Source organism: Melanerpes formicivorus, unplaced genomic scaffold (assembly GCF_026170545.1).
Source record: "Melanerpes formicivorus ecotype bairdi unplaced genomic scaffold, bMelFor1.0.p_v2 SCAF_58, whole genome shotgun sequence".
In the NCBI taxonomy this organism is placed as follows: domain Eukaryota; kingdom Metazoa; phylum Chordata; class Aves; order Piciformes; family Picidae; genus Melanerpes; species Melanerpes formicivorus.
The window spans coordinates 1303477-1327706 of record NW_027142410.1 but is presented as its reverse complement, the minus strand read 5'-3'; the positions used below and the strand labels follow the sequence as shown (position 1 = coordinate 1327706).

At 45.8% G+C, this 24230-nt stretch overlaps 1 protein-coding gene across 2 annotated transcripts in view; it reads left to right on the top strand.

Moving 5' to 3' along the window:
* ITPKA (inositol-trisphosphate 3-kinase A) overlaps window positions 1-24138 on the top strand; it is a 42217-nt gene extending 18079 nt beyond the window's left edge. For both annotated transcript variants that reach the window (XM_068161423.1, XM_068161424.1), the window contains 6 exons: window positions 7544-7640; window positions 10104-10317; window positions 12816-13020; window positions 17661-17762; window positions 19085-19156; window positions 19991-24138. In XM_068161423.1, the coding sequence (XP_068017524.1) occupies window positions 7544-7640; window positions 10104-10317; window positions 12816-13020; window positions 17661-17762; window positions 19085-19156; window positions 19991-20194 (894 nt within the window). In that variant the 3' untranslated portion in view covers window positions 20195-24138. The remainder of the gene's footprint in view (window positions 1-7543; window positions 7641-10103; window positions 10318-12815; window positions 13021-17660; window positions 17763-19084; window positions 19157-19990) is intronic.
* Window positions 24139-24230: the final 92 nt, after the last annotated feature.

The following is a 24230-nucleotide window of genomic DNA, read 5'->3' as shown; positions in this document are numbered from 1 at the left end:
TGGCTGGGTGCAAAACCGGAAGCGTGAAGGACTAAGTACAGGCTTTCTTGTCAACGATTTGGAGGCTGGATGGTGAAAAAGAGGGAGGGAAAGGTGAAGGTGTAGTCACAGTTTGCCTGGCAGTCTGATGAGAGGTGCTGATCAGGAAGTTGCTCATGCGGCACGCAAACTGCCGTTCTTCAGGAGCGTTTGTTCTCCCTTGCTGTTGATCATCGGTCCTACAGCTCCAGCTGGCACTCATACACCATAGGGAGATCAGCTGTGTGGCAACGCAGGGAGTATTGGTTCTCTTAGGGACTGAAGCAGATATGATGATGACAGTCAAGGCTCACAAGACGTTTGTCATATGGAGGTTTAGTGATTTCCTTGATCAGGGACATGGTTGTGCTCTTTGTAGTCCGAGTGACAGCTGACAGCATTTGAAGTAATGCTGCTGCCTTGGCAGAAGGACAGTTGCAGTGATTTGGCCAAATTATCAGTTGATGTTGGTTTGCATAGCTCCTCTGGCAGTGTGAAGAATGATACTATTGCTTGTCAGGCCAGGGCGCTTTGAAGTCGGCATCTCCAGAGTCTGCTGTGCTATCCATTGCTCCAAGTCTTCACAGAGCACATTTCACTTCCACAAAGCAATTTGCTGATGGGGAAAGGAGATGAGAAATGTGAACATGGCCTACTGCTTCACCTTTGAGATCTGTCATTTGTACATCTCTTCTGCATTTCTGGAGAAAAGGAGGTCAAGGGGAGACTTTCTCACTCTCTGCAACTCCAAGAAAGGAAGTTGGAGTGAAGTGGGGGTTGGTCCCTTCTGTCTAGTAAAAAGTGATAGGACAAGAGGAAATGACCTCAAGATACACCGGGGGAGGTTTAGGTTGGGTATTAGAATAAACTTCATCCCTGAAAGGGTTCTCAAGCAGTGGAGTAGGTCCCCAGAGAGGTGGTTGAATCCACATCCCTGGAGGTGTTTGAAAGATGCAGAGATGTGGTGCTCAGACATGGTTTAGCACCAGAATTGGAAGAGTTAGATCATGGTTGGACTCAATGACCTTAAAGCTCCTTTTCAACCAAAACTATTCTATGATTTTGGTTCTGGCCCTAAATACCTTTTATATATATATTTTTTTTTTTCCTAGTGATGAATAATCACTACTGTGTGGACTAGTGCTTGTGTGCATCAGGAACTTGTTTATTGCCCAGGGACAAGAGATGATGAAATGTAACAAGCAGGCTGAGAGAGCTTCCCTTTACCTTGGGAGCTGAATCAAGTGTTGTGCTCAGAAACTCAGCTGAAAAGGTTTGTGTGAGCGTTTGCTCACATACTCCTGCAGGAGCTTGCTTGGGGAGCATTCTTCTTGTTGACTTGCTCTTTCACCTCCCACCCATTGAGATCTTTGTCTCGATTTGTGATTCATATCTGATTCAGCCAAGTGGGTAGTAGACTTGGCAGTGAGAATCTCCCTAGTCTGAGGATTCCAGAAACCTTTAATAGGGGGTAAAAGCACAGAAACTGGCTGCTGAAAGTATAATGCAGGAGCTTTATATGACACATTCAGGGGTGTGTTTGTGATCTGGGTCAGTTTTGCATCTTGTTGCCCTACACAGAACCTTTGTGGACATTGCAGTTATGTTTCTCCCAATGAATGATGGAAACATGACATGTATGCCTCAGTTTCTCCATTGCAGTGTGATGCCCTGTTAGGTTTTCTGGGTTTCTTCAAACATCAAATGGTCCCCAGTGTGGGAGTTGTTATAGTCTGGACACTTAGGGGAAAAAAAACCAAGGAAAAAGTAGTGAAATTTTGCTTGACTGCAAGGAAAGGCTCTTACTAAGCTGCTTTAGCTATTTAGAAAGTATGTATGTAGGTGTTTAGATCTGTATACATTACTGGATGAATAATTTGTTCTTACTGAGCATAAAAATGTCTGCTGCTCCAGGATCTCGCTCTGACCTAGTGAACTGCCTGCCTGTTTCACATCTACCCTAAACCTCTAGCTGAGAGATCTCAAAACCAGAATCTCCCAGCAGGCAAATTCTGTGACTGTAACCAGAAAGATACCAGGTTGCTCAGCAACTCTCACTGTCTTTTAAAGTTTTGGGTTTGTTTTTAGTATAACATCACTCAAATCCCCAGATCTCTCCATGAGATGAAACCATATGGTTGGCTGTCCCAGAACTGCATTCCCTTGAACAAATGAAATTCCTAATAACCTTTGAAGCTAGCAGCTGTGAAGCTGCAGCTCTGGAAAACTTGTTGGTTTTGGGGGGGAATTACACTGATAACAACTTGTCGTGATAGAATATTGTGATTTTCACAGAGCAGTACATTCTTTGTTGAAGTGTTTGTGTTTATTTCTTTTAATAGGCTGTAATTACAGTACTGTAGTTGCTGATTACATCGGCAGAGGGAGAAGCATGTCTAATTACAGGGTAATTAAATGAGGCTAGTAATTGTCATGGTTGTGGTCTGCTCAAAATGATTTCTTATGGAAGCTTTTTTATGGTCATGGCAGGTAGTGGCTGCCTGGAGACAGATGAGATGGAGTTTTGTTTGTGCTAGGCTTAGTTCATGAAAACAATCTGGTTAGAAGCTTTGGACCTACATGTAAGTTCTTCGTCTGTGCAGGTCCAGTATGTCAGTCAAAGGCAAATTCAAATGAAGTGACAGTACTGGTGACAGAACAAATCTGAATGATAATTTCATCTTCTAAATTGAATTAAGTAAAATGGCACAATGGATTACAAAACCAAGCTAGCTTTCAAGCTGACTTACTCTAATAAACAAAGGTAATTAAAACAGTCCAGGTTTTTGCAGATAAAATGGACTCCATAGGGTTTTAAAAACATTCCACTGAGTGGACTGTAAAAAGTTAAACTGAAACAATGGTTAAAACTGTAAACCATACACAGAGTTCAGAAGGAACAAATATTAACAGGTATCAAATATTTGCAGGACTAGATCCTGCTACTTACTCACACCGACGCTGATGACAGCTCCCTGAATAATCTCATGGACCTGATGAGGATTTGTTGTATCACTCAGAATAATATGGGTGGTGGTGTGCGACCCAGGAGGAGGGGAGAAGCAGGGCAGCAAGGTGAGCTGCTGGAGAATGACTCATGCTGTGCATAGATAAGCCATGACTGATACCCAGCTTAGTAATAAGAGCTTTGGGCCTGCTGGTGGAAGGCAGCTCCAGTGGATGGCCTGATGATGTCCCAGGTGTTACTTCGCTCAGTCTTGTTCTGGTTACTGTGATCTAACAGGGGCCAGCAGCCATCGCCCTCTCACATGCTTGCTCCCTGCCATCTGCTGGGATTGCCAGGCAAGGGTTTGCTTGGTGCATTTTGGGCACATGGCTTTTACAGAATTATTGCAAAACCCATGTAGTAACTTTCTGATAATTAAGAGTTTTCTTTCTGTACTCCTTGCAAGTCCCTGAGGAAGAATCTTGTTCCTTCTAGGAGTTAGTGAGACACTGAGTAGGCAGCGGCAACCAGCAGTACAGATCAGATTTCAGCCCCCATGTCCCAGAGTGGTAGAATTTAGCCTACATGATGTAAAAACTTTAAGAGAACAGGAGATTATGATGACTGACAATTAAGTAATCTTTCTTAAAGCCTCTTAGGGGGGAAAAAAAGGAAAAGATTACAAAGAAATTTCTCACTAGCCTTTTGTTTCTTGCTGTCATAATAGCTTTCAGTAGGCTTGTGTAGGCTTTGAACTAGTGCACAAAAAAAGACAACAGCATCTTGGATAAAGGAACTGCTGAAATGTTCCTGGAAAAAGACTCAAGGGTCATTGTTTACTGCAGTCTAGCTGAATTTCCATGAAAATTTACCAGCTCAGGCAAGAAACTAATCCTCTGCTCTGCTGCTGATGGAAGAATGAACTTTTTTAAGGGATCCTGTTGATTTGTGCTGCACTCCATTGCTCTTTTATTCTTTAACTCACTGTAGTGTCAAGTGACATGCTAGGATTGGTAAAACAGATGAAATTTCCCCCCCCCTCCCATGGGGAAAAAAGGGGGGGTGTTACATATTTCATCCCCCAATACTTAGTAGTTTAGATGTGATTAGTATTTTTGAACTGTTGTAGTTGCTTCACTCAGGACTCAATTCTGCAAATTCTTGTGCATGTTACCTATTTGTTAGTCCCTGCCTGAGGGTAGTTAACCTGTATTTAAGATGTTGACAGAACTGAGATCTTTGTTTCTGTTTTACCCTTAAATAAGGGGAGAGATGTGTTTATGCATATTTTTTCCAGATAGCAGAAGGAGGTTCAGGTCCATGTCTTCTGTTGCTCTTAAAAGTCAGAGTGGCTCTTCTGTCCCTGGGGGATTCAGTATATGCTTAGAGACCGATTTCAGTTGTTCTGTACTGCCTGTAAAGCAACAATAGCAACCAAGCCCCTCCCAGACAGTTCTGGGAGTCTGCACTGATCTGTTCAGTGAGCTTGGCTGTTAGGATGGTATACCCCTTGTCCTGAAACGGTGGGAAGGTTTCAGGAAAGCCTGATGTTCCTAGGGATTAATTCCTGGGGACAGCGAGGCCTGCACCATTAACACTTTGAAATGGAAGAAATGCCTCCAGCTTTCTGGGTTTTCCTTGGCCAAGTGCTGCTGGTGTAATTGGGCAGGATCATCACACTGGTGCTTCTGCATACTGGTAATGCATGAGGTTGTGCTCTTACCATGAGAAAAGGCCTGGAGAAAGCTGTGCTCACAGGAACCAGTGGCTCTCAATTGCTGCTCATCTTTGCTGTTTCTTAATGGATAGACCTGTTGGAAACAGTTAACCTTTATCAAGGGTGGAACACCTCATCTGGCCAGCATCCTGCCTGTGTACACCAGTGCTTACACAGAGCGAGCTACTACCTCTGCTGTGTGGACGTATGCTTCTCAGTGCTGTGCTTCTTGTTCAGAAGGGTGATTCAAAAGAGTAATGCAGATAACCCCGATCAGTGTTGGGTACCAAGCCACAGTCCTTTGTGTGCATTGTGACTGCACTATGGGACTTGGTTCTCCCATTCTCTTTCCCTGAATGTTTGTTTGCTTGCTACCAGGGATGCAGTTCTAGTGGCACAGCCCAGCATGTAGCAGACCAGTTGGCAGGAAACTTGCTTTTCCCCTCTTCAGCATCCCACACCTTTTATTGCTAAGGGAGATGCATCCAGTGTCAGTTACAGTTCACACTAAGTAACTTATGTGCTGAATCTAAGAATGTTAATACTTCCTGTGTTTTGATTCTTGGCCCCTTTGGAATGGTTTCCTACTGGAAAACTCTTGAGTATATTGATTTTGAAACACATAAAAGGGTATCACTATAATCCTAATACAGTCTGAGTTTTCCCTGAGTCTATGTGAATAGCATCCACTGGCTGGGGATCTAGAAGAAATGAGGACTTGGGGAAACCCAGGCAGAGCAAAAGATCAAGGAAGACTGAGGAGGAGTAGTCTAAAAGAAGCAGGGACTCAGGAAGGAATGGACTGCAAATAGATGGGCAGTGGTAGAAGCCCTCTTTGCCACTACACTGTAAGGCAGTGATTTGAAAAGCACATAATACCATTGCTAACAAAGAGGAAGAGATCTTGCTTTAGAAATAGAAGTGAGAAAGATTCCTCCTACAGCAGGCACACAAAGTTTTCATCTTCCCACTCACACCACTGCTCCAACAGCATGCAGCCCTGTTTGCATGCTGGCAATTTGCATCCTGGGCTGAGTGAATTGAGAGATTGGGAGGTGGGGTAGAACAAAGTGCAACTGCTGAACCCCTGCTGGTGGCAGCATGGCCCAGGGGATGGGTCTGGAAGCACTTTGTGGCTCGAGCCTCACACTTTTTCCCTGTCTTGAAGGGGAGAAAGGTTTGTTGAAGATATTATTTAAAACACAAAAATAATTAAACATTGTCAGTATCTGCTTATAGGATAGGTAGCTTAAACCTAGTCATCCAAGGCCATCTGTAACCTGAGTAGCCAAAGTCCACTTGATCTGCAGCTGAAGCTGGCCCTTGTCTCTCCTTCACACCCACAGTACAAATACGAGCTGCAGCTGCTTAGGGTAAGGTGGGAGGGAGGAGGTGGGAAAGCCACTGGAGTGTGATGTTGCACTGACAGTTGATGTGCATTGCTTGAAAATCTGTGCTTCTCATCTCTTCTAGGTATAGGAGTATGACAAATCATTGGGAGACAGGATGCAGTTTGTTAGGAGTGGAGCATTATGATGAACATAGGGTCTTTATGGGAGACTTATGGAGCAGTGCTGACCTGAGTAAGGGATGGGGAATAAGGAATGTTACCCTGAAAACTGGGCTGGATTCTTCAAACACTGGATCTTTGCTTGAAGTTACATTCAGAGGGGTCATTTTAATTCGGAAGGAGGTTTGCTTTCATGTGTTCTTCAAATAACTTAGGGCTGTGCCCCTCTGGAGTGGAAGCAGCAGAGTAGGCTAAGAGCTTCTGCTATCAGAACTCCTCCTGAGTGAAATCAATGCCCAGCATTGATTTTGGTGAATCCCAGTTAGGCCATTGATAAGTCTGCAAATGCAGCCTAATCCCCAGCTATACCTGATCTCAGCAAGACCCCCTCAGCACTAAATAGTCATGCACAAGGATTGTGCAGCCTTGGTTTTGGTTTCCAGCAGGGTGTCATGTTGTGGGGAACAGAAGAAGTGAGCCTGCTGTCCTTGTTTGTAAAGCACATTGGGATCCCATGGAGTGTAACATGTATGCCAGTGGGCTGTGGTTCTCTCTTACCCAGATTTCAGTTCCAGAGCACAAGACTTTCTCTTCTTTTTTTCCCCTTTCTGCCTTTGTGACAGCGCACTCAGCTGCTGTTTGTGAGCAGCTGTTTTATTTCCCTGCCTGCAGCAGTACTCAAACAGCTGCACTGTGCCACAACCAGAGGTGGCCAGGGCAGTACCCAGCTTTCTTTAAAAGTTACAAGGCTGGGAAAGAGGGGAGGGAGCAGAAAAAATCCATAACCTTGAGTAGATTCTACTCCATGCTGTCAGTGGGTGCTGAGGGACCTGGGTGAGATTTGTGTCCAACTAGAGATGCATTTTCCATGCATCTGTCATGGTGAGACTCACCTGTTGCGGAGAAAGCTGTTCACAAGGTGATGCTGAGGTTCTCTGGGAAAGGAAGTGTTGCTGGCAGTAGCAAGCAGCTTATGGTTATGTCTTGTGGAAACTTTGGTGTGCATAAGTGTGTGTTCAGCATTTGCTGTCTGCTTGCTGTGTGACTCAGACACAGGGAGGGTCAGGTGTTGCTAGGAACAGGCCTGTGATGTGCAGTGTGACTTTGTTTTTTAGTCTCTCAGGCAGCTTTCTTGTGCATGGTAGGACATTGCACCTGAGTATTTGTCCATTGTTGTGTTTGTGTGCATGTTTTCCAGTGGTGATCATAGTGTCTGCTTTGTGGTTCCACCTTTGAACACTTGCAAATAAGTAAGGAGCAGTTCAATGTGCATGAAGCTATGTGGCAGGTTTGTGGCATGTCAGGATTTCAGCTTTTACCCAGCTTAATGTTTCTTTTCTTTGTGTTGCAGAAAAAGGCATGGCATACAATTAAAACCATGGTTAACTTGCCAGTCATCAGCCCCTTCAAGAAACGCTACTCATGGGTGCAGCTGGCTGGGCATACAGGTGAGACAGCACCTTCAATGTGTTTGTCACTGGGGTGGGGGATGGCATCACCATGGAAAGGTTTTTCAGTGTTACTCTATTGCCTTCCTTCAGGCAAAAAGGAAGCAAACAGTATCACAAATCTGGGAACTAGAACCTCTTTTTTGTGATGAGGATACAGAAGGTGGGAGTGATACTCCTGAATAAAGAGATGAGCAGGGAACCAATGGTTAGACTCTGGGGAAGGACCCAGGCTCCCAAAGCATCCTTGTAAAGTGGTAGATATAAAATGTGTGTTAGAGGGAAACAAGAGGGACTGGTGATTTGAAGTTCCATCTGTGCTTCTAGTTGTGATATGGGATCATCTTTCTTGAGTAGCCACTAAGTTAGTTCCCTAGTGGCTTCAAAGGATTACTGTCTTTGCCTGTTGTGCCTCGGCCCTGGCAAGGACAGTGCTTCTGATCCCAACCCCAAACACCTCGGCTGAACTTAAGCCCTTGGGTGGAAAACAAATCTGGTGGAAATTTAACTTGTGTCCCAGATATTTGCATTGACAAATCTGTCAGTGTTCACTGTATGAATGCAAGGAGCAGCTCAGGTGGCTGGATCTAGTTTTGTGTCTGTAGAAGCTGGAAACATGCTCCTGATGTAGGATTTGTTTGTTGGTAAGGCAAAAAAAAAACCCAACCAAACCAGCAAAGAGAAGTCTCTGGGTTTGCTTCTCTCAATGCTTCATTTAATTCCTATGCAGCCCTTGTTCTTAAAGTGCCAGTGTGGGGTTTATTGGTACACATGTGGGCAGGCACACCTACACTGCATCATGTTTTAATGCAGTACCTGAACCACCTCTTTATATGCTAATGCACTAACATGGTGCACTTCAAAGCTGTGCAGAGGAATGTATTTAGTCCTAGGAGTAGAATAACTGTTTTGCACGGTGGTGTTGGCAGGGCTGCCCTGTATTGCTCAGAGTGCCAAGATGAGACCTGGTCTTACTGTAGTTTTTATCAGAGCATTGATGGGGTTGGCTTGATCTGTGTGGGGTGATACTCTGCTTCTGTAATCATAGCCTTTCTGGAGGCTTGTGTAGTAGGGTATAAAAGGAAGGTTAAGAGTTTACTAGAAACTGATTAGGAGAGATACAGCTCCAGTTTGCTATAGATAGTTTTCTGTGGTTGCATTCAGTCCATCCTTTTTGCAGCTGTTTGCTCTGATATGACAAGTTCTTTCTGGACTAAAACCTAGGCCATTGCCACCCTTGCCCTTGTGCTGGGGCAGTGCCAGTTTCAAGATTTGTCAGAGAAGAACCAGTTTGCATTGGCCAAAGGATCCTGCTGTGATAAAAGTTGAGCATTAGCCCCAGGATTAATGAGGCTCCTCCTTGGACACCTATTTAACATTTAATCTTAAAGGGTACCTCTGAATGAAGCATGTACTCTCCTCAGATGCTACTGGCAGGTTGCAGGACGGGAGAGCACCTGGATAGGAGACTCCAGGCAGCTGGAGTCTAATTATTGCCAATTTTGGCCTGCAGCCCTGTCACTGCAGACTGTCATTAGTCCTGGGTGATGCTCAGACTCAGGGTTGTAAAGAACTAAGTGGACTACAGGCTCCACCTGCAGATTAGCAGCACCCTGGAGAAATGGCAAGACCTGGAGGTGCAGGCATGTACAGTCACAGTGTGTCTGTGGAAAGGGCAGTGCTTGGCCTCTGGCCCATGGGTGGCTGTTTCAGCATCACTGGTTTGACTGTGCCACCTCACCATGTACAGACCTGCAGGTGTAGCCCATGTGGGGATTAAGGACAAAGCCAGCACTGGCAGTGCTAAGGCAGCTTTAAAACAGTCTGTCAGGGGATTAATGAATTCTGGCTCGTGGCTTCTTCCTGTGCGTTTCGGTAACTATAGCAGCATTTACTATCCTAACAGAGAGTTGAGCATGGAAAAAAGCCTGATGGATGGCCTGGAGCAGCTGAACTCCTTAAAGCTATGAATTCTGACATGGGAATGTGTCCAGATGGGCTTTCACTGCTGATGGCTGTGTTTGTCCTGGGTGTTCTGTCCTCTTTTTTTTTCTTTCATCTCTCCTGTTCTGGGGCAATCTTTCACTGGTGCCATGGGGCTGAGGTAGTTGAATCTGGATGTCAGCTAGTGATAGGACTAGGGGGAACAGAGCAAAATTGGAAGTGGGTAGATTCAGATTGAATGTTAGGAATGTTAGTGGTGAGACACTGGAAGAGGCTGCCCAGGGAGGTGGTAGAAGCCTCATCCCTGGAGGTTTTTAAGGCCAGGCTGGATGGGATGCTGGGCAACCTGATGTAGTGTGAGGTGTCCCTGCCCATGGCAGGGGGGTTGGAACTAGATGATCCTGAGGTCCCTTCCAATCCTGACAATTCCATGATTAACTGGAGTGGTAGGGGGGAAGGTGTTTCTCTCTTTTTGCAGGACACTCTTGTCAGACAGATGTGTTTGATTTTGTATTCCAGGGAGTTTCAAGGCAGCTGACAGTGGAAAGATCCTGAAGCGGCTCTCGGAGAACGAGAAGGAATGCTTTGAGCGCTTGATGCAGGACCCGCTGCGCGCCTGCGTCCCTCGCTTCCACGGCGTGGTGGAGAGAGACGGCGAGAGCTACATCCAGCTGGATGATCTGCTTACTGATTTTGAAGGGCCCTCTGTGATGGACTGCAAGATGGGGATCAGGTGGGGTGCACAATAGAGAAAGTGCTTTCTAACCTAAGTGCATCTGAAGGAAGTGGGGGATGCCCAGGGAAGTGGCTGGGGCCCCATTCCTGGAGATATTCAAGGTGAGGCTTGACAGGGCTCTGGGCAGCCCAATATAGTTGAGGATGTCCCTGCTGACTGCAAAGGGAGTTGGACTAAATGACCTTTGGAGGTTCCTTCCAACCCCAGACCATTCTGATGAGGAGAGGATGAGGGAGCTGGGGTTGCTTAGCCTGGAGAAGAGGAGGCTCAGGGGAGACCTTCTTGCTCTCTACGACTACCTGAAGGGAGGTTGTAGCCAGCTGGGGGTTGGACTCTTCTCCCAGGCAACCAGCACCAGAACAAGAGGACACAGTCTCAAGCTGTGCCAGGGGAAATTTAGGCTCAAGGTGAGGAGAAAGTTCTTCACAGAGAGTAATTTGCCATTGGAATGTGCTGCCCAGGGAGGTGTTGGAGTCACCGTCCCTGGAGGTGTTTGGAAAAGGATTGGATGTGGCACTTGGATCCATGGTTTAGTTGTCATGAGGTGTTAGGTATTAGGTAATAGGTTGGCCTTGATGGTCTCTGAGGTTTTTTCCAACCTGGTTGACTCTGTGATTCTATGATGTGGTCACACTCTGTGGAGTATTTAGGTAACATTTTCAGAGCTTTGGGTTTCAGCTCAGACAACCTGCTGTTGGCTTGGCAATCACCTTGGGCAGCCTGAGGGAACATGTTCCACTGTTGCCTGATTGTACATAGATTCTGGAAACTAACTGATTTATAGCCTTAAAACCAATTCTGCATCAAGAGATTTTTCAGGACTGATTTTAGACAAAGTTTCTCTACCATGGCCTGAAAATACCTGGGGGAAAAAAAAGAAGTACCTGATTCATTGGCAGCCAGTTCATGTAATCTTTGTGTATGCTGTGATTCAGAAAACCCCACAAAGAGTAAAATTATCAGCTCCAAATGTGTGTGACTGAATAGCAGCCTGAAAGCCCATTTCCAGAGCTTGAATGAGTCTTCACTGGTATTGATCTGTCCTGTAAAGAAAAGATTTGACCATCTGCTCAGAACTGGCCTGTGCTTTCCTCTGCTCTGACATCTCCATGATGCTGTCACCTTTGCTTTCCAGATTCTCACTTTCTTTCCCTTTTGTTGTCTCTGATTAAGAGGAAAACCTCAAAAATATTATCTAAGCATAACAGATAGGGAAGGAATCTGTTGAGAACCTGGAGTAACAGTTCAGAGAGAGGTATGAACTGTTGTGGTAATCTTTTGACTGCCAGCTCAGATGCTGAAGTTGTTGTAAATGAGTTGTTGCTCAACTTATAGGAGTGCAGACAGGCCTTTAAACTGATGCAAAATCTCAAATGAATTGTCAGCTGAATCAGAGTAGAAATCATAGAATCACAGAATGGCTTAGGTTGGAAAGGGACCTTAGAGATCAGCTACTGCAACCTCTCCACAGTGGGCAGGGACAGCTCTCAACTAGACTGGGCTGCACAAGGCCTCGTCCAGCCTGGCCTTGAACACTTCCAGGGAGGAGGCATTCACAACCTCACAACCTGTTCCAGAGTCCCACCACCCTCATACTGAAGAACTTCTTAAGATCCAGCCTGTACCTACTCTTCCTCATCATAAAACCATTCCCCTTGTCCCATTGCTAGACACCCTTATGAAAAGTCTCTCTGTAGGATCCTGTGTTGTATGCCCAGAAGAAAGAGGACTTGCAGCAGTATGTATTTTATTCAAAGTAGGTGGCATTTTGGTAATGCATCTCCTAAATACCAGCTGTGATGAAATAAAAGCATGTTCCAGGCACCTGACAAACTGCAAGCTTTAGGATTCAAGTGCAATGCAGATCTGGATGGTGCCTTTCTAATGGTTACCACCTGAGGGGGTTGAGTGAGAACAGCATAATGTGCAAGGTTGGTCACCCTTCACATTCCTGCTCTTAGTCACCTCTTCTGGTCTGGAACTGCTTAGATAATCTGCTTTACTTTCTACTTTTTACTGTATCAAAAGTGGTTCTGTCTTTCACTGTGAAGCACTAAGTAAAACCATAATTGCTTCCTGAGGCCTAAAAATATCATGAGTGGTATCAAGGAGAGAGAGGAAAGTAAGACTGCAGCAGTCCTATTTGCTTTTGATTCCAATGTCAGTGATCTCTCCTGAAAACCCAGTTCTGTTTCATGGCACAGCAGGACCTCAGCTTTCTCCTGTCCTGTAAGCAGGAGGTTACAATGCCAGGTAAGAGTGAGCAAAGGTATAGTTGGAACAGGAGGTGAACAACACAACCGCTGGTTTGTGCCGCTGATTCACAGAGTCTTCCTGCGCAGTCATTAGTCTGTTCTTTAGTTTCCCTCTAAGCAGTCTGGGGCAATCACAGCACTTACTTTTCTGGGTGAAATTTCTTGAGGCTGGTTTAGAAATTGTAAAAAGAAATGGTTCTAGAGCCCTTACAGTTTTGTTGGGATGTGATGTTTTTGCAGGACATACCTGGAAGAAGAGTTGGCTAAGGCCCGGGAGAAACCAAAGCTGCGTAAGGACATGTACAAGAAAATGATTGAGGTGGATCCTCTTGCTCCCACGGCTGAAGAGAACGCCCAGCATGCTGTCACCAAACCCCGATACATGCAGTGGAGGGAAACCATTAGCTCCAGTGCCAACCTGGGCTTCAGGATTGAAGGGATTAAGGTAATAGTTTTACTTCTGTCTATTGGTGGATTTGTTGATGAAGCAAAAAGCTAGGGTGCGTCAGTAGCCAGCTTTTCCAAAGGACTCTGTGAAAGTGTTCAAGTGCAACCACAGAGTTCAGGGTGTTATGTTTTTAAAGCATCTGTTGTAATTATAATGGCAGTGAAGTCAAGCATCAGATGCACATCAGCTGTACTTGGCTCAACCAAAGAGGCAGTGCTGGAAGGACGTGGAGACACTTGAACGTGTCCAGAGGAGGGCAACAAGGCTGAGGAGAGGCCTTGAGCGCAAGCCCTACGAGGAGAGGCTGAGGGAGCTGGGATTGTTTAGCCTGGAGAAGAGGAGGCTCAGGGGTGACCTCATTGCCCTCTACAACTACCTGAAGGGAGGTTGTAGCCAGGAAGGGGTTGGTCTCTTCTCCCAGGCAACCAGCACCAGAACAAGAAGACACAGTCTCAAGCTGTGCCAGGGGAAGTTTAGGCTGGAGGTGAGGAGAAAATTCTTCACCGAGAGAATCGTTCGTCATTGGAATGTGCTGCCCAGGGAGGTGGTGGAGTCACCATCCCTGGAGGCGTTCAAGAGGGGATTGGACGTGGCACTTGGTGCCATGGTCTAGTCATGAGGTCTGTGGTGACAGGCTGGACTCGATGATCCTCGAGGTCTCTTTCAACCTTGCCGATACTGTGACTCAAGCAGGTACACAGTGTAGGTAGAATGAAACTGAGACTGTTGTAGGGAAGGCTTCAGAAGTAAAGAACTAACTGCCTCTCCCTGTGCAGTTACTTTTTTGTCCAGGAAGTGTTCATGCTTAGTCCACATGAATGACAGTAAAGTGCTCTTGTTCCGGGTATGTTTATTTGCAATGTGTTAAAAGCGTTAGCTTAGATATCCTTGGAATCAAGGAAACCCCTCTTCCTTTAAGTACATGACAATATCTAGTATGGAGCAGGAATAAAGCCAAGACAACCAAAAAGAAGGTTTTTCCATCAACAGAATCTATCTGCTGCTCTTAATGGATAGGTTTGTGCCCCTGTACCATTCCTAGGATACTGCCTTACAGCCACAAAAGCACCTCGGCAATTTTCTTTCCTACCTATTAATTCCTTATATTTGTTGATCCCACTGGCAATGTCAGATACCTGCTCAGAAGGCCATTAGGATGTACTCTTAGAGTTTCAGCCACCTGCTACCTGAACACTTACTGGAATCAGAAGCATGCTTTCTGTTTGCAGAGGCCTCTCACAGCTGGCATTAAACCAGTTTGCCCGGGTTTAGACAGTGGTGTGGCTCTGTGCACAGAGCATGGTGGTGGGTGCCCAGATCCATCCGCACCCTGGATGAGTGCTTTTTATCTGAAGCCCATCACAGGACAGCTATGAAGAAGATAGCATGGATTGCCCCCGGGGATTTCAGAATATTCCTAGAGCATATGCCTTTAATTCAGGTATGGTGGGAGGTGTCAGTTATAATCTCGATTAGTTTTGCTTCATTTTGTAGTTCAAGCACATAGGAAGCAGAGAGGGATAAAAGAGGGTGCTGCTGATGAGTAGAGGCTCTTGTACACTCCTTTCTTCTGTGCTTCCCTGTGTTGTCTTCTCCCTTCCTCATTCACAGATTCTCCTGCTGTGATACAGGAACTAGGACTTCCAGATCATGCTGTGCTGGCCCCCTGTATGCTGTGCCACCCACTCCTGACTGTTAGACACAGGCATCCTCATGCAGGAGCCGTCTTGGTGATAGATGGTCTGGCTCCAGTCCAGCCAAGACACTCCTTGTTTTACCCTTTAGCCATCTAGTGATGTTATCAAAATACCTGTTTTGTTTCTGCATTTGGTCTTTGGATGCCAGGTGTAGTAGAATCAGAAACCCAGATGATCTTGAGACCTTTTATGTATGTTCTTGGAAAGATAGTTGGGCAGAACTGTGTTGAATCCTGGAGTGTCTGAGCAAAGGGAGCGCAGAGTGGGACTCCTTGTGATTTGGTTGGTTATGAGAGGGGTAGGAGTAGTTATGGCACATAGACTGTCTGACATTTGCCTCTGCTGAGACGATGTTGTAACTGTGCAAAATGGGACACATGCAGTCCTTGATTAAGCACAGGAAACACTTTGGAATACTGCAGTACATCACCCTTTCCTGTGTCTCCCTGTGCTGTTAGGAGGGATGTGGATATCAGAGTCTCACTTTTTTAACGTGGAGAAATGGTGACAGGGAGCAGGCTGTCTAAGCAGTACAGCCAGTCAGGCCCCCCTGCACCGTTTCTCTGGAGCTGAGCTCTACATCCAGTACTATTATTTGCAGAAAGGCAAAGCCAGGCTGCGGGGATCCCCATTTTGAGAGGAGAGCCAGTGAGGATTGGTGGTGCCAGCTAGTGGTTAATGAGATAAAGGGGTTGTGCTCCCCGAGGGACTGGTAACTCTGGGACTGAGCTGAGCAGGTATGTTGAGATTGGCCATTCAGAAATACTCCTGCCCTGTGGCTGCTGGAGTAAGAAACTGAAAACACAACGAAGCCCTTCTGTGAAGTGGCTGCTAGTCAATAAGATCTGATTCAGCATGAGCATTCCTCCTTCATCACTTTTTCTCTTTAGGTTGGTCCATCTCTTTCTCTTGCCTTACTTCCAGATCTCTGAGTTGGATTAATTTATGAGATTAAGCACTCTTCCTCATCAAAAATAATTCAAACTGAGTTTCCTTACAGCTGGCACCTGCCAGATTCAGAATGCAGGTGTTCTCTCTGGAAGGGGCTGTCTGAAGGCTAGGTAGCGCAAATATCATCTCTACAACACTGAGCTAATGGCTTTGCAGAGCAGAGTTGTGTGGGGCTGAGAATGGGAAGTTCCAAATCTGTGCAGTTCAGGAAGTCACTTTTTTCTTTGGTATCGTTCCTCTAGATACAGATCAGGGATAGCCATGTTCCCAGGGGAGCATCAGATTTGATTCTTACATCTTTATGAATCCATTTAGTTTGCAACCTAACCCAGAACCCTTTCAGGGAAGTCTGCAGAGGAATCTGAGCCGAACTACACAGATTAAGATAGGTTAGCAGTGTTTTATGGAGCACCAAACCCGCTCTCCTGTTAGCCACGTCCCTGTCACATCTAATGAGAGGTGGTGCAGTTGGCCCAGTCACTGTGCCGTGCAACTGCTCTCCTGCACAGGAACGTGTGTGGAGGCCTTGGCAAAGGCATCACTTGGAGGGCTGGGTCAGGTACATCCAGTGTCACTGTGAGGGCTTGGTACAGAACAGGAGAGAGGATGCCACTCAAGCTCCACAGGTTCACAGCAAATAAAGACAGGCAGCAGTTACGTTTTCTGCCAGCCACTACAAAGGAACAAAATCGTGACAGTGTTTCTAAACGGCAGGGGAGCAAGCAGCTAGTCTGTGCAGAGAAAAAGGATGGAAAGGGAACACACAGCAGCTGTTCCAGACTTGGCTCTGGAATTTGAGGTGCAGGGAGACTTTTGTTTTTCCAAACAGCCTTACTCCAATGAAGAGGTGCAAGGCATTGGACTAAGTCCCAAATGTCCGTGTGCCATGGAGCGTTATCATACAGCAGACCAGACGGCTCCTAACTTCACTGCCGACCTGCTGAACTTCTCTTGCATAACTTGCACATCTCATCAGGCTGAGATGCTACACTTGTATCTGGCCCACAGCCTTGGAATAAAATCCTGTTTATTCTCCTGCTAGCAAGTCTGGTAGGTGGGAGGCTGCTCTGCAGGGCTTTGCCGTTCAGGCAGTTCATTCTTTTGCGTGGTAAATCTAGAAACCATTGGGTTTGTGTGTATAATTGGAGCAGAGTTCTGCTGTGGAGTGTCACCAATAGTGTGTCTCCAGTGTGAAACTGGAGCTGAATTTCCCCAGTTTGGGTGCAATGACTTTCTGCATGTAGGAGGGAACACGTTTTGATGACCTGTTGATTCACTCTGGGATGGAAATGAATGATTTCATTGGACTGATGCAATGGAGAGGGATGTGTCGCCTGTTTTTCTTGGGATTTATTTCACTCTTTTTATTATCTTCCTTATTATATAATTTCAAAACCCCTACTATTTCAGTTAGTAAACTGTTCTGATCTCAGCCCAGGGGTTTTGCTTGTGTTCAGTTCTCCTTTCCATCTCACCAGGGCAGGGAGGAGTGAGCAAGCGGCTGTGTGATGCTTAGTTGCCAGCCGAGGTTAAACCATGATATTTTCCCCTTGACAGACAAACAAACCAAGAGGGCCATGGTAACATTTAGTTTGAGGATGGCCCTGTACACTCCCAGCCAGGGTTTGAATACACAAAACTGGAGGAGAGGACAACCAAAGAGGTCAGAGTGGTTTGCCCCACTGAACCTTGCGCTACCAGCAGTGCTGTGAGAGAACCCTCCTGCAAGCTGGCAAGGTCATGAGGGTTGATGTTTGTTTTTTCTCTGACTGCACTCTACGGGAAATGATGTGTCTCTTGGAGTTATTCAATCAGCTTTTGCCTCTTCTCCACTTTCTGCTTGCTTTTTCTGCTGTCTCCCTGCTCAGCTGACCCGCTTTCACCTGGCTAGCAAGAGCTGAGCAGGTGGTGGTTCAAGAGGGTTGCCTGATGAGGGGAGTGATGTGTGTGTGGTATAAATAGTCTTTGTCTTTGTGTGTTTTGGTGCAGAAGGCAGATGGGACGTGCAACACGAACTTCAAAACTACAAAGACACAGGAGCAAGTTCTACAGGTTTTTGTGGAGTTCATTGAGGGCAACACAACTATTCTGGTGAGTGTGAGCTCTTCAGGTTCAATGATCTTTGACCCAAGGAGCTTGTTTCAGGGCCATGCTTCCTCTGGTACCAGAAAAATTAATTCAACTACCAAATAAGAAAATGCTTTTGACTCCTAGTCCCTCTCAGCAGATGGAGTGGACATGAAGACTTGGTGGGCTGTGAGCAGTGGCTGGCTGAGCCCAGGTCTGTCAGCTCTTGCCATGAGTTCATCCTAAGTACCTCATGCTAGCAAAATGTGAGTCAAGCTAACTTACGGCTTGCCATCAGCTTCGACCATGGGTGTTAGATGCATCAGAGGGGTGGTGATGTCTAAGCAAGGACTGTGTTGGCAGGAAAACTTGAGATATGGGAATTTGTTCTGGAGAGGATAAAACCAGAGCATGGGGGCAGGAAGTGAGATTGGTGGCTGGCTGCACTCCGAAGTGTGAGACTCGCCTCGAAGAGAAACTCCTGTGTGCTGTTCCATGGGTAGTGCAGCAGGCATGTGGTAGATGGCATCACACATCTCTCTGGAACTTCAGAGGATGCCATGGTGTTTGCTGCAGTGTGGAAGCCATGAGGAAGGCAGATTAGCCCTCCAGGAGGAGTGTTCTTGGTAGTGCAGGGCAGCATGAAAAATGTAGTTTAGAGCTTTATGCACTAGGCCTGGAGTTTTTTTTTTGGTTCTAAAATGGTTTTATTCTCCACCCCACATGCTTGGAGCAACTTGTCCCCTGTAGCACAAATTAATTCTCTCTTCACTGTGGAGGACTGAATGATTTGTAATTGCTTGAAACATCTGTCTTTACTGAAAAAAAAAGGGGGGGTGGGGGAAGAGTGTGGAAATGTCTCACCTCATCCAAAGGAAGGCAAGGAATATGCTGGTGGTAACACATGCAGCAGAGGGACTCAGTCTGTTCACTCACAGTGAATCATGGAATGGTAGGGCTTGGAAGAGACCTCTGCAGATCATCTATTCCACCCCCCCTTGCTAGCACAAGTACACCTAGATCAGCTTGTACAGGCAAGTTTGGAATCTGACCAGGGAAGGAGACATCCGCAGCCTCTGTGAGCAGCCTGTTTCAGTGCTCCAGCACCGTCAAAGTAAAGAGGTTTTTCCTTAAGGGCAAGTGAAACCTCTTGTGTTTCTAGCTCATGAAAGCTTGCTGGAGCCTGTTTCCAGATTGACTTTCAAAGGATGAACCTATCGTTTTGAGGGACCTTTAGCCTAAAATTAGCATGTTCTCTTCACCACACTGCCTCCTGTAAACAGAGTATCTCTGTTTGTTCTTGCCTGGAGTGTTTTTGAGTTGTTGTTTTTCCCCTCTTCCTCCAGAACAAATACCTGAAGCGTCTGCAGGAAATTCATATCATTCTTCAGTCCTCAGACTTCTTCAAGCGACATGAGGTGAGTGTAATGCTGTGGGGAGGTGCATTGCTGGGTCATTGGGAGGTAGTTCAGAGTAGCCTCCTGTATTAGCAGACAGGAGTTTGTAGTAGAACTAATCTATGTTAACAGCACAGATGCCAAAAGGCCTCCATAATGATGACACAGAACATCAAACCAGTCTGAGGAATAATAAATCCTCCTATCCTTACAGCATCCCAACACTTCGAGCTCTGGGCCACTGCAGGGAATGGTTTATGAGTAGCAGTCTCCTGTGGTTTCTCTAATCTTGGTGTGTTCCAGTGGGAATCTCTACAGGAAGCTTGCATTTGGTACCCTAGCAGTCAGCTGTCATTTGACTATTAAGGCTCTATTAGTGATGCTGGATTTACATTGAAGCACTGTATGGTTCTGCTCCTTGTGTGCTTTGCTGTGGAGAGGGCATCCTCAGCATTGCAAGTTCTGCTCGTTATGGCTCATGGTTTTGAGGTCAGACATTTTCCTCTTGTCCACCATTTCCTCCTTGTTATCCAGGGGTCATAGCCTTTCTTTTGGAAGTAGTCCCTGGCTTTTGCTGAATTGCTCAAATTGAGACCTGCTGCCAGATGAGCTGGGGAACTGTGTTTCTTCCTATTTCCCCTTTTCCCATCTGCATGCCCATTGATATGTTGCTGATCGATATGCTTATGCAGATGGGGCATGTAAATTGGCAATGTATAAGTAAGTGAAGGCCAAAATCTGTTGGGTCAGAGGTGAGAAGGTTACCTGAGGAGGTCAGCTTAGTGGGAAGGGTTAAGTAATGGTGGGAGAGCTAAGGATGTGTTTTTAACCACATTGTTTCAATCTGTCTTCCAGGTTGTTGGAAGCTCACTACTCTTTGTACACGATGGCACTGGGAATGCCAACGTGTGGCTGATCGATTTTGGAAAGACCACCCTTCTCCCTGATGGGCAGACACTGGATCACAGGATCCCCTGGCAAGAAGGCAACAGGGAGGATGGGTACTTGCTGGGCTTGGACAATTTGATCAGCATCTTGGAAAGCATCACTGAAAGATGAGTTGAGAACAGCATAAAACATCTCTGTAACTTTCTGCTCTACTGGGATTGCTCAGTTGGAAGGAAACCTTTAACTCCCTCCAAACTCCTGAGGTCATCAGAGCAGAGGGAGCTGCATCCAGAACTCAGCACTTAGTGAACAAAATGACTTTGCATTGGCCCTCTCTGAACTTCAATAGCTCCAGACTGGTCTGTGTTGTGCCAGCCTGACTTCAGACCGCTTCTCAGAGAATGAAGATCTCCATACTCAGGAATCACACCAGCATGAGTGAAGAGGTCTGTGTAGTAAACCAGAATGATTCTGACTTCTGGCAAACAGATGGGACTCCAGTTTACCTCTGAGTGAGCCAGAGCAAGTGCTTAAGGATTCAGGGTAGGAATAACAATTTTTCAGGGAATTGCATAATTTTGTGACCCCCTTTCTCTCACACACATGCAACTGCAAGTCTCCTTGCTCCCTTGTACACTATAGGTTGGACCAATAACTTCTGCTGCATTGTGTTACAGTGTGCACAAGGTGGAAATGGGTGATAAGCACAGGGAGGCAGCAGTTTGTGGTGGCTGGATGTGGAAACTGCTGTTGACCACTCCTTCTCTTCCCTACTTAACCCTCAATTCATGTCTATCCAGGAACAGCCTTTGCTTTTTATGCAGGCTCTCAGGAGATTACAAATACCCTAGGGGGAGAATAGCAGCCCGTTGGCTCCCAAACCATTTGACTTTCAGACTGGGTGGGTAGTTGGAAAGTGCCTGCCTTGGCAAGTGTGGCCTCTTGCAGCTGAAGTACAGTTCTGAAGATCAGTGCTGACTTTTGTGCACAGACCAGGGAAATGAGGGAGGGTTTTTCAGGGGGGCTTTATTTTCAGAGATAACCCCTCTGTACACGTGCACACACACACACTAGTGGCCAGCAGCCAGCCCATGGTTTGACTGTCCCCTAATGCACGTGTCCTCTAGGCCACCCCCTGCTTCCCTGGCGGGATGCTGCTGCTGAAGGGCACAGACTGGTGCAGCGGTCGGGGAGGGGAAGTTCCTGCATTTACAGCATTACACTAATGATGAGAGAATTCCCAGGCATCCTTCCTCCCAAGTATCAGCTGTTAACTCAGGGCAGTTTGGGGGAAGGAATGTCAATATATCCCATCTGCAACACTGGGGCCATCAGTGGTTCATTCTTCATTTGCTGTGGCCCAGGCACAGCCGCAGAAAATTCACAGAGTGTTTAGGTTAAAAGTAAGAAACACTGAAGTGATCTCTTGTAATGGCTTCTCAGGCCTTCTGTTGGTTGCCCCTGCTCACTTGAACAATTCTTTACATGCTAGCAGTATAACTACTATCAGTATTCACCTGTTCACTCACATGCCAGGTTTTAACAGTAACAATGTGATGATGCAGTTCTCTAGCTGAGGACAAGACTTACATTTCCTATTTGATTGTTAATCCCCTTTCAACAGCTAAAGCCTAGCAATGCACCTTGATCAGAAATGGCTATCTTTTGCTGGTGGTGCTCAGGAGAGATTCTGAGAACTTGAGGGTACATGAAAAGGACTCCATGTTTTGGGAAACTGCTTCAATAATAGTGATCAGGAGCAAAAAAACAAAGTGTGGAGTTCAGAAGTGGAATGAAATCTGTCTTTTGTAGTTAGGATTGAAGAGCCTAAAGTAATTTCTGGAAGGAGTTACTTTAGACAGCACACTACTGTACTGAGAGAGCAGTCAGCTAATGGCTTTTTTCATCACCTCTAAACCAAACAACAGTATTTACAAATTCAAGCTCAGTTGTGACCTAGAAGTTGGATGGCGTAGAGTGGGTATTGGGTAGGAATGACATGTTGGAAACACTTCATTCTAAACCTGGGGTTGTTTGAAGCTGGTTATTTTTGCAGCTCACTGCAAATTCAGACTAGTGTTCTGTGGCCTCCCAGAGTCCCCCTCAGTTTTATTTTTCATGATGGTATGTTAATGAAGTTTCCACTTAGCTATTGCAGAGGCTTTACACTTGCCTTTTTTTTTGTAGGTGACAGCAAGCCTGCAGTAGCAAGCACAGATGATATCATTCTAGATGCCTTCTAAGTTTTGAACTACTATGAGATGATGCATTGATCTGTGGCAAATTCCATACAACTAGGGGGGAAAAAAATGATCTTCCTTTCCTGCTGCTGCCAGGCCTGGCAGTTGGTCAGCTAACCTGCAGGTCAGTAGTGCTCCAGGAGAACAGGAAGTAGATAGGTCTCATGGGGAGGACTTTAATAACCATACCTTCTTTATGAGGCTGCAAGCAAAGAAAGAAACCCAACCAAACAAAGAAAAGGTAGCAGTGAGGCTGTTAAGGTGATAGAATTCATTAGTGGTTTGCCTGATTAATCTTCAGAGTTCAGTTTCTTTCTTCTGTTACCACAAATGTGAATCTTTTGCATCAATGTAACTTATTTTTCTAGGGGGTGAGGGATTTAGATGGTGAAAGTTGATGCTGAAATGCTAGTTGAGAATTTGAGGCAGATGCTTAGAATGATTGCTCAGTTCTAAGGCAGAACTAGAAGCAATGTGGTGCCAGTAGCTTAAAAAAGCCAACACCCAGCTGCTGCTAGCATCTGGATGGCTTACAGTCTGTGGTCTTGGAGGGGTAAACATGGAGAATGTTCCATTCCTCTGCAGTAGTTGAAAAGGTCAGAGAAAAAAAGAAAAGCTCTCCTCTAGCAGACCCTGGTCTGGAAACTCACTCTAGATGATAAGTAGCTCTAGCAAGCTGGTGTTGAAGTGGCCCTTTGGCTAATCAAGGGATTAGATGAAGCCATAATGTGCTGCTGCTGTTAGGGGAAATGAGAGAAGGTGGCAGCTTCTTATTTGCAACCTGCAAGTGCAGGACTGCAGCTGAGCCCTGGAGCTGTGAGGGACTGGAGTCTATGAGCTCACGAGCAAACTACCACAAGGTATATTAGATACCTTGATTCAGTCACAGCAGGTGCCCAAGGTGCCTACACTCACTGGCTAGTGTGAGGAAGCAGCATAGCTGCCTTTCACCATAGAGTATGTTGCCTTGAATAAGCTTCTAATTAGCAGAGGGTCAGGATGATGATAACAGAGGAGTGCTGATGCATGATAACCAAGGTGCTCGTTCACAAACAACTCCAGAGTGTAGTTCTTGAATGCCTCTGCTGAGGTATGGCTTCCCTCCAGGTACAGCAAGAGCACACATAGCATGGTGAGAGATGCTGGCCCAGGGGCACTTTGGTGCTGAGCCTCTGACTTGGACACCAAGGTCTTTAAACTCACTAATTAGAAGCAGCAATGGTTACTGCTGTAGCTGCTGCATTCCTCTGGGAATCTAGTGTAGGACTTTTCTCCCTCAGCTTTGTCAGTGACTTTTTGGGGGCCTTGGACAACTATCCTAGGCCTCAGTTTTGTTCCCAATCTACAGGTGGGAATGGTATCTACTTACCTCACAGCAATGGTGTGAGGTTGTCCATTACTGCTTGCCAAGATGCTGTGAGATTCTTTGGAGGAAGGTGCAATACAGAAAGAAATGCACAAAATCAACTAAAAGTTTCAAACTGATGGGTGTTGGAGCCCTACAAGGATAGATATTTGGATGAAACTTAACCAAAGTGGTAAACATTAAACCCTCCTTAATTTCACATGGGGAGGGGGGGAGAATTCTCTTAACATCTGATCCAGTTCCTGTTGTAGTGAAAGCTTTCCATGGGAGTTGGACCAAACCAGTAAGTATCTCAGAGGGCTCTTGCTACTTTATTTTTTTTTATTGCTGTTGTTATTATTATTTGTTATGATTAAGGTACTGAGATCAAATAGCCTGTATCATCCACATGCATCTGTTTCTGAACACTACAATGCAAAGCTGGCCGTGGTCACTTTTGACATTGACTGTATTGGTTGAGTTTTTGTTACTCTGAAGTGTGTATGCTACTAAATAAATGAGACTGAAGGAAAAAAGACATCCCCTGTGATCTTTTCTTCAAGGATTTCCTCAGGGAAGGGACAAAGCCTGTGTATTTCAGTGTTCCTTGTGCTTTTAGTCT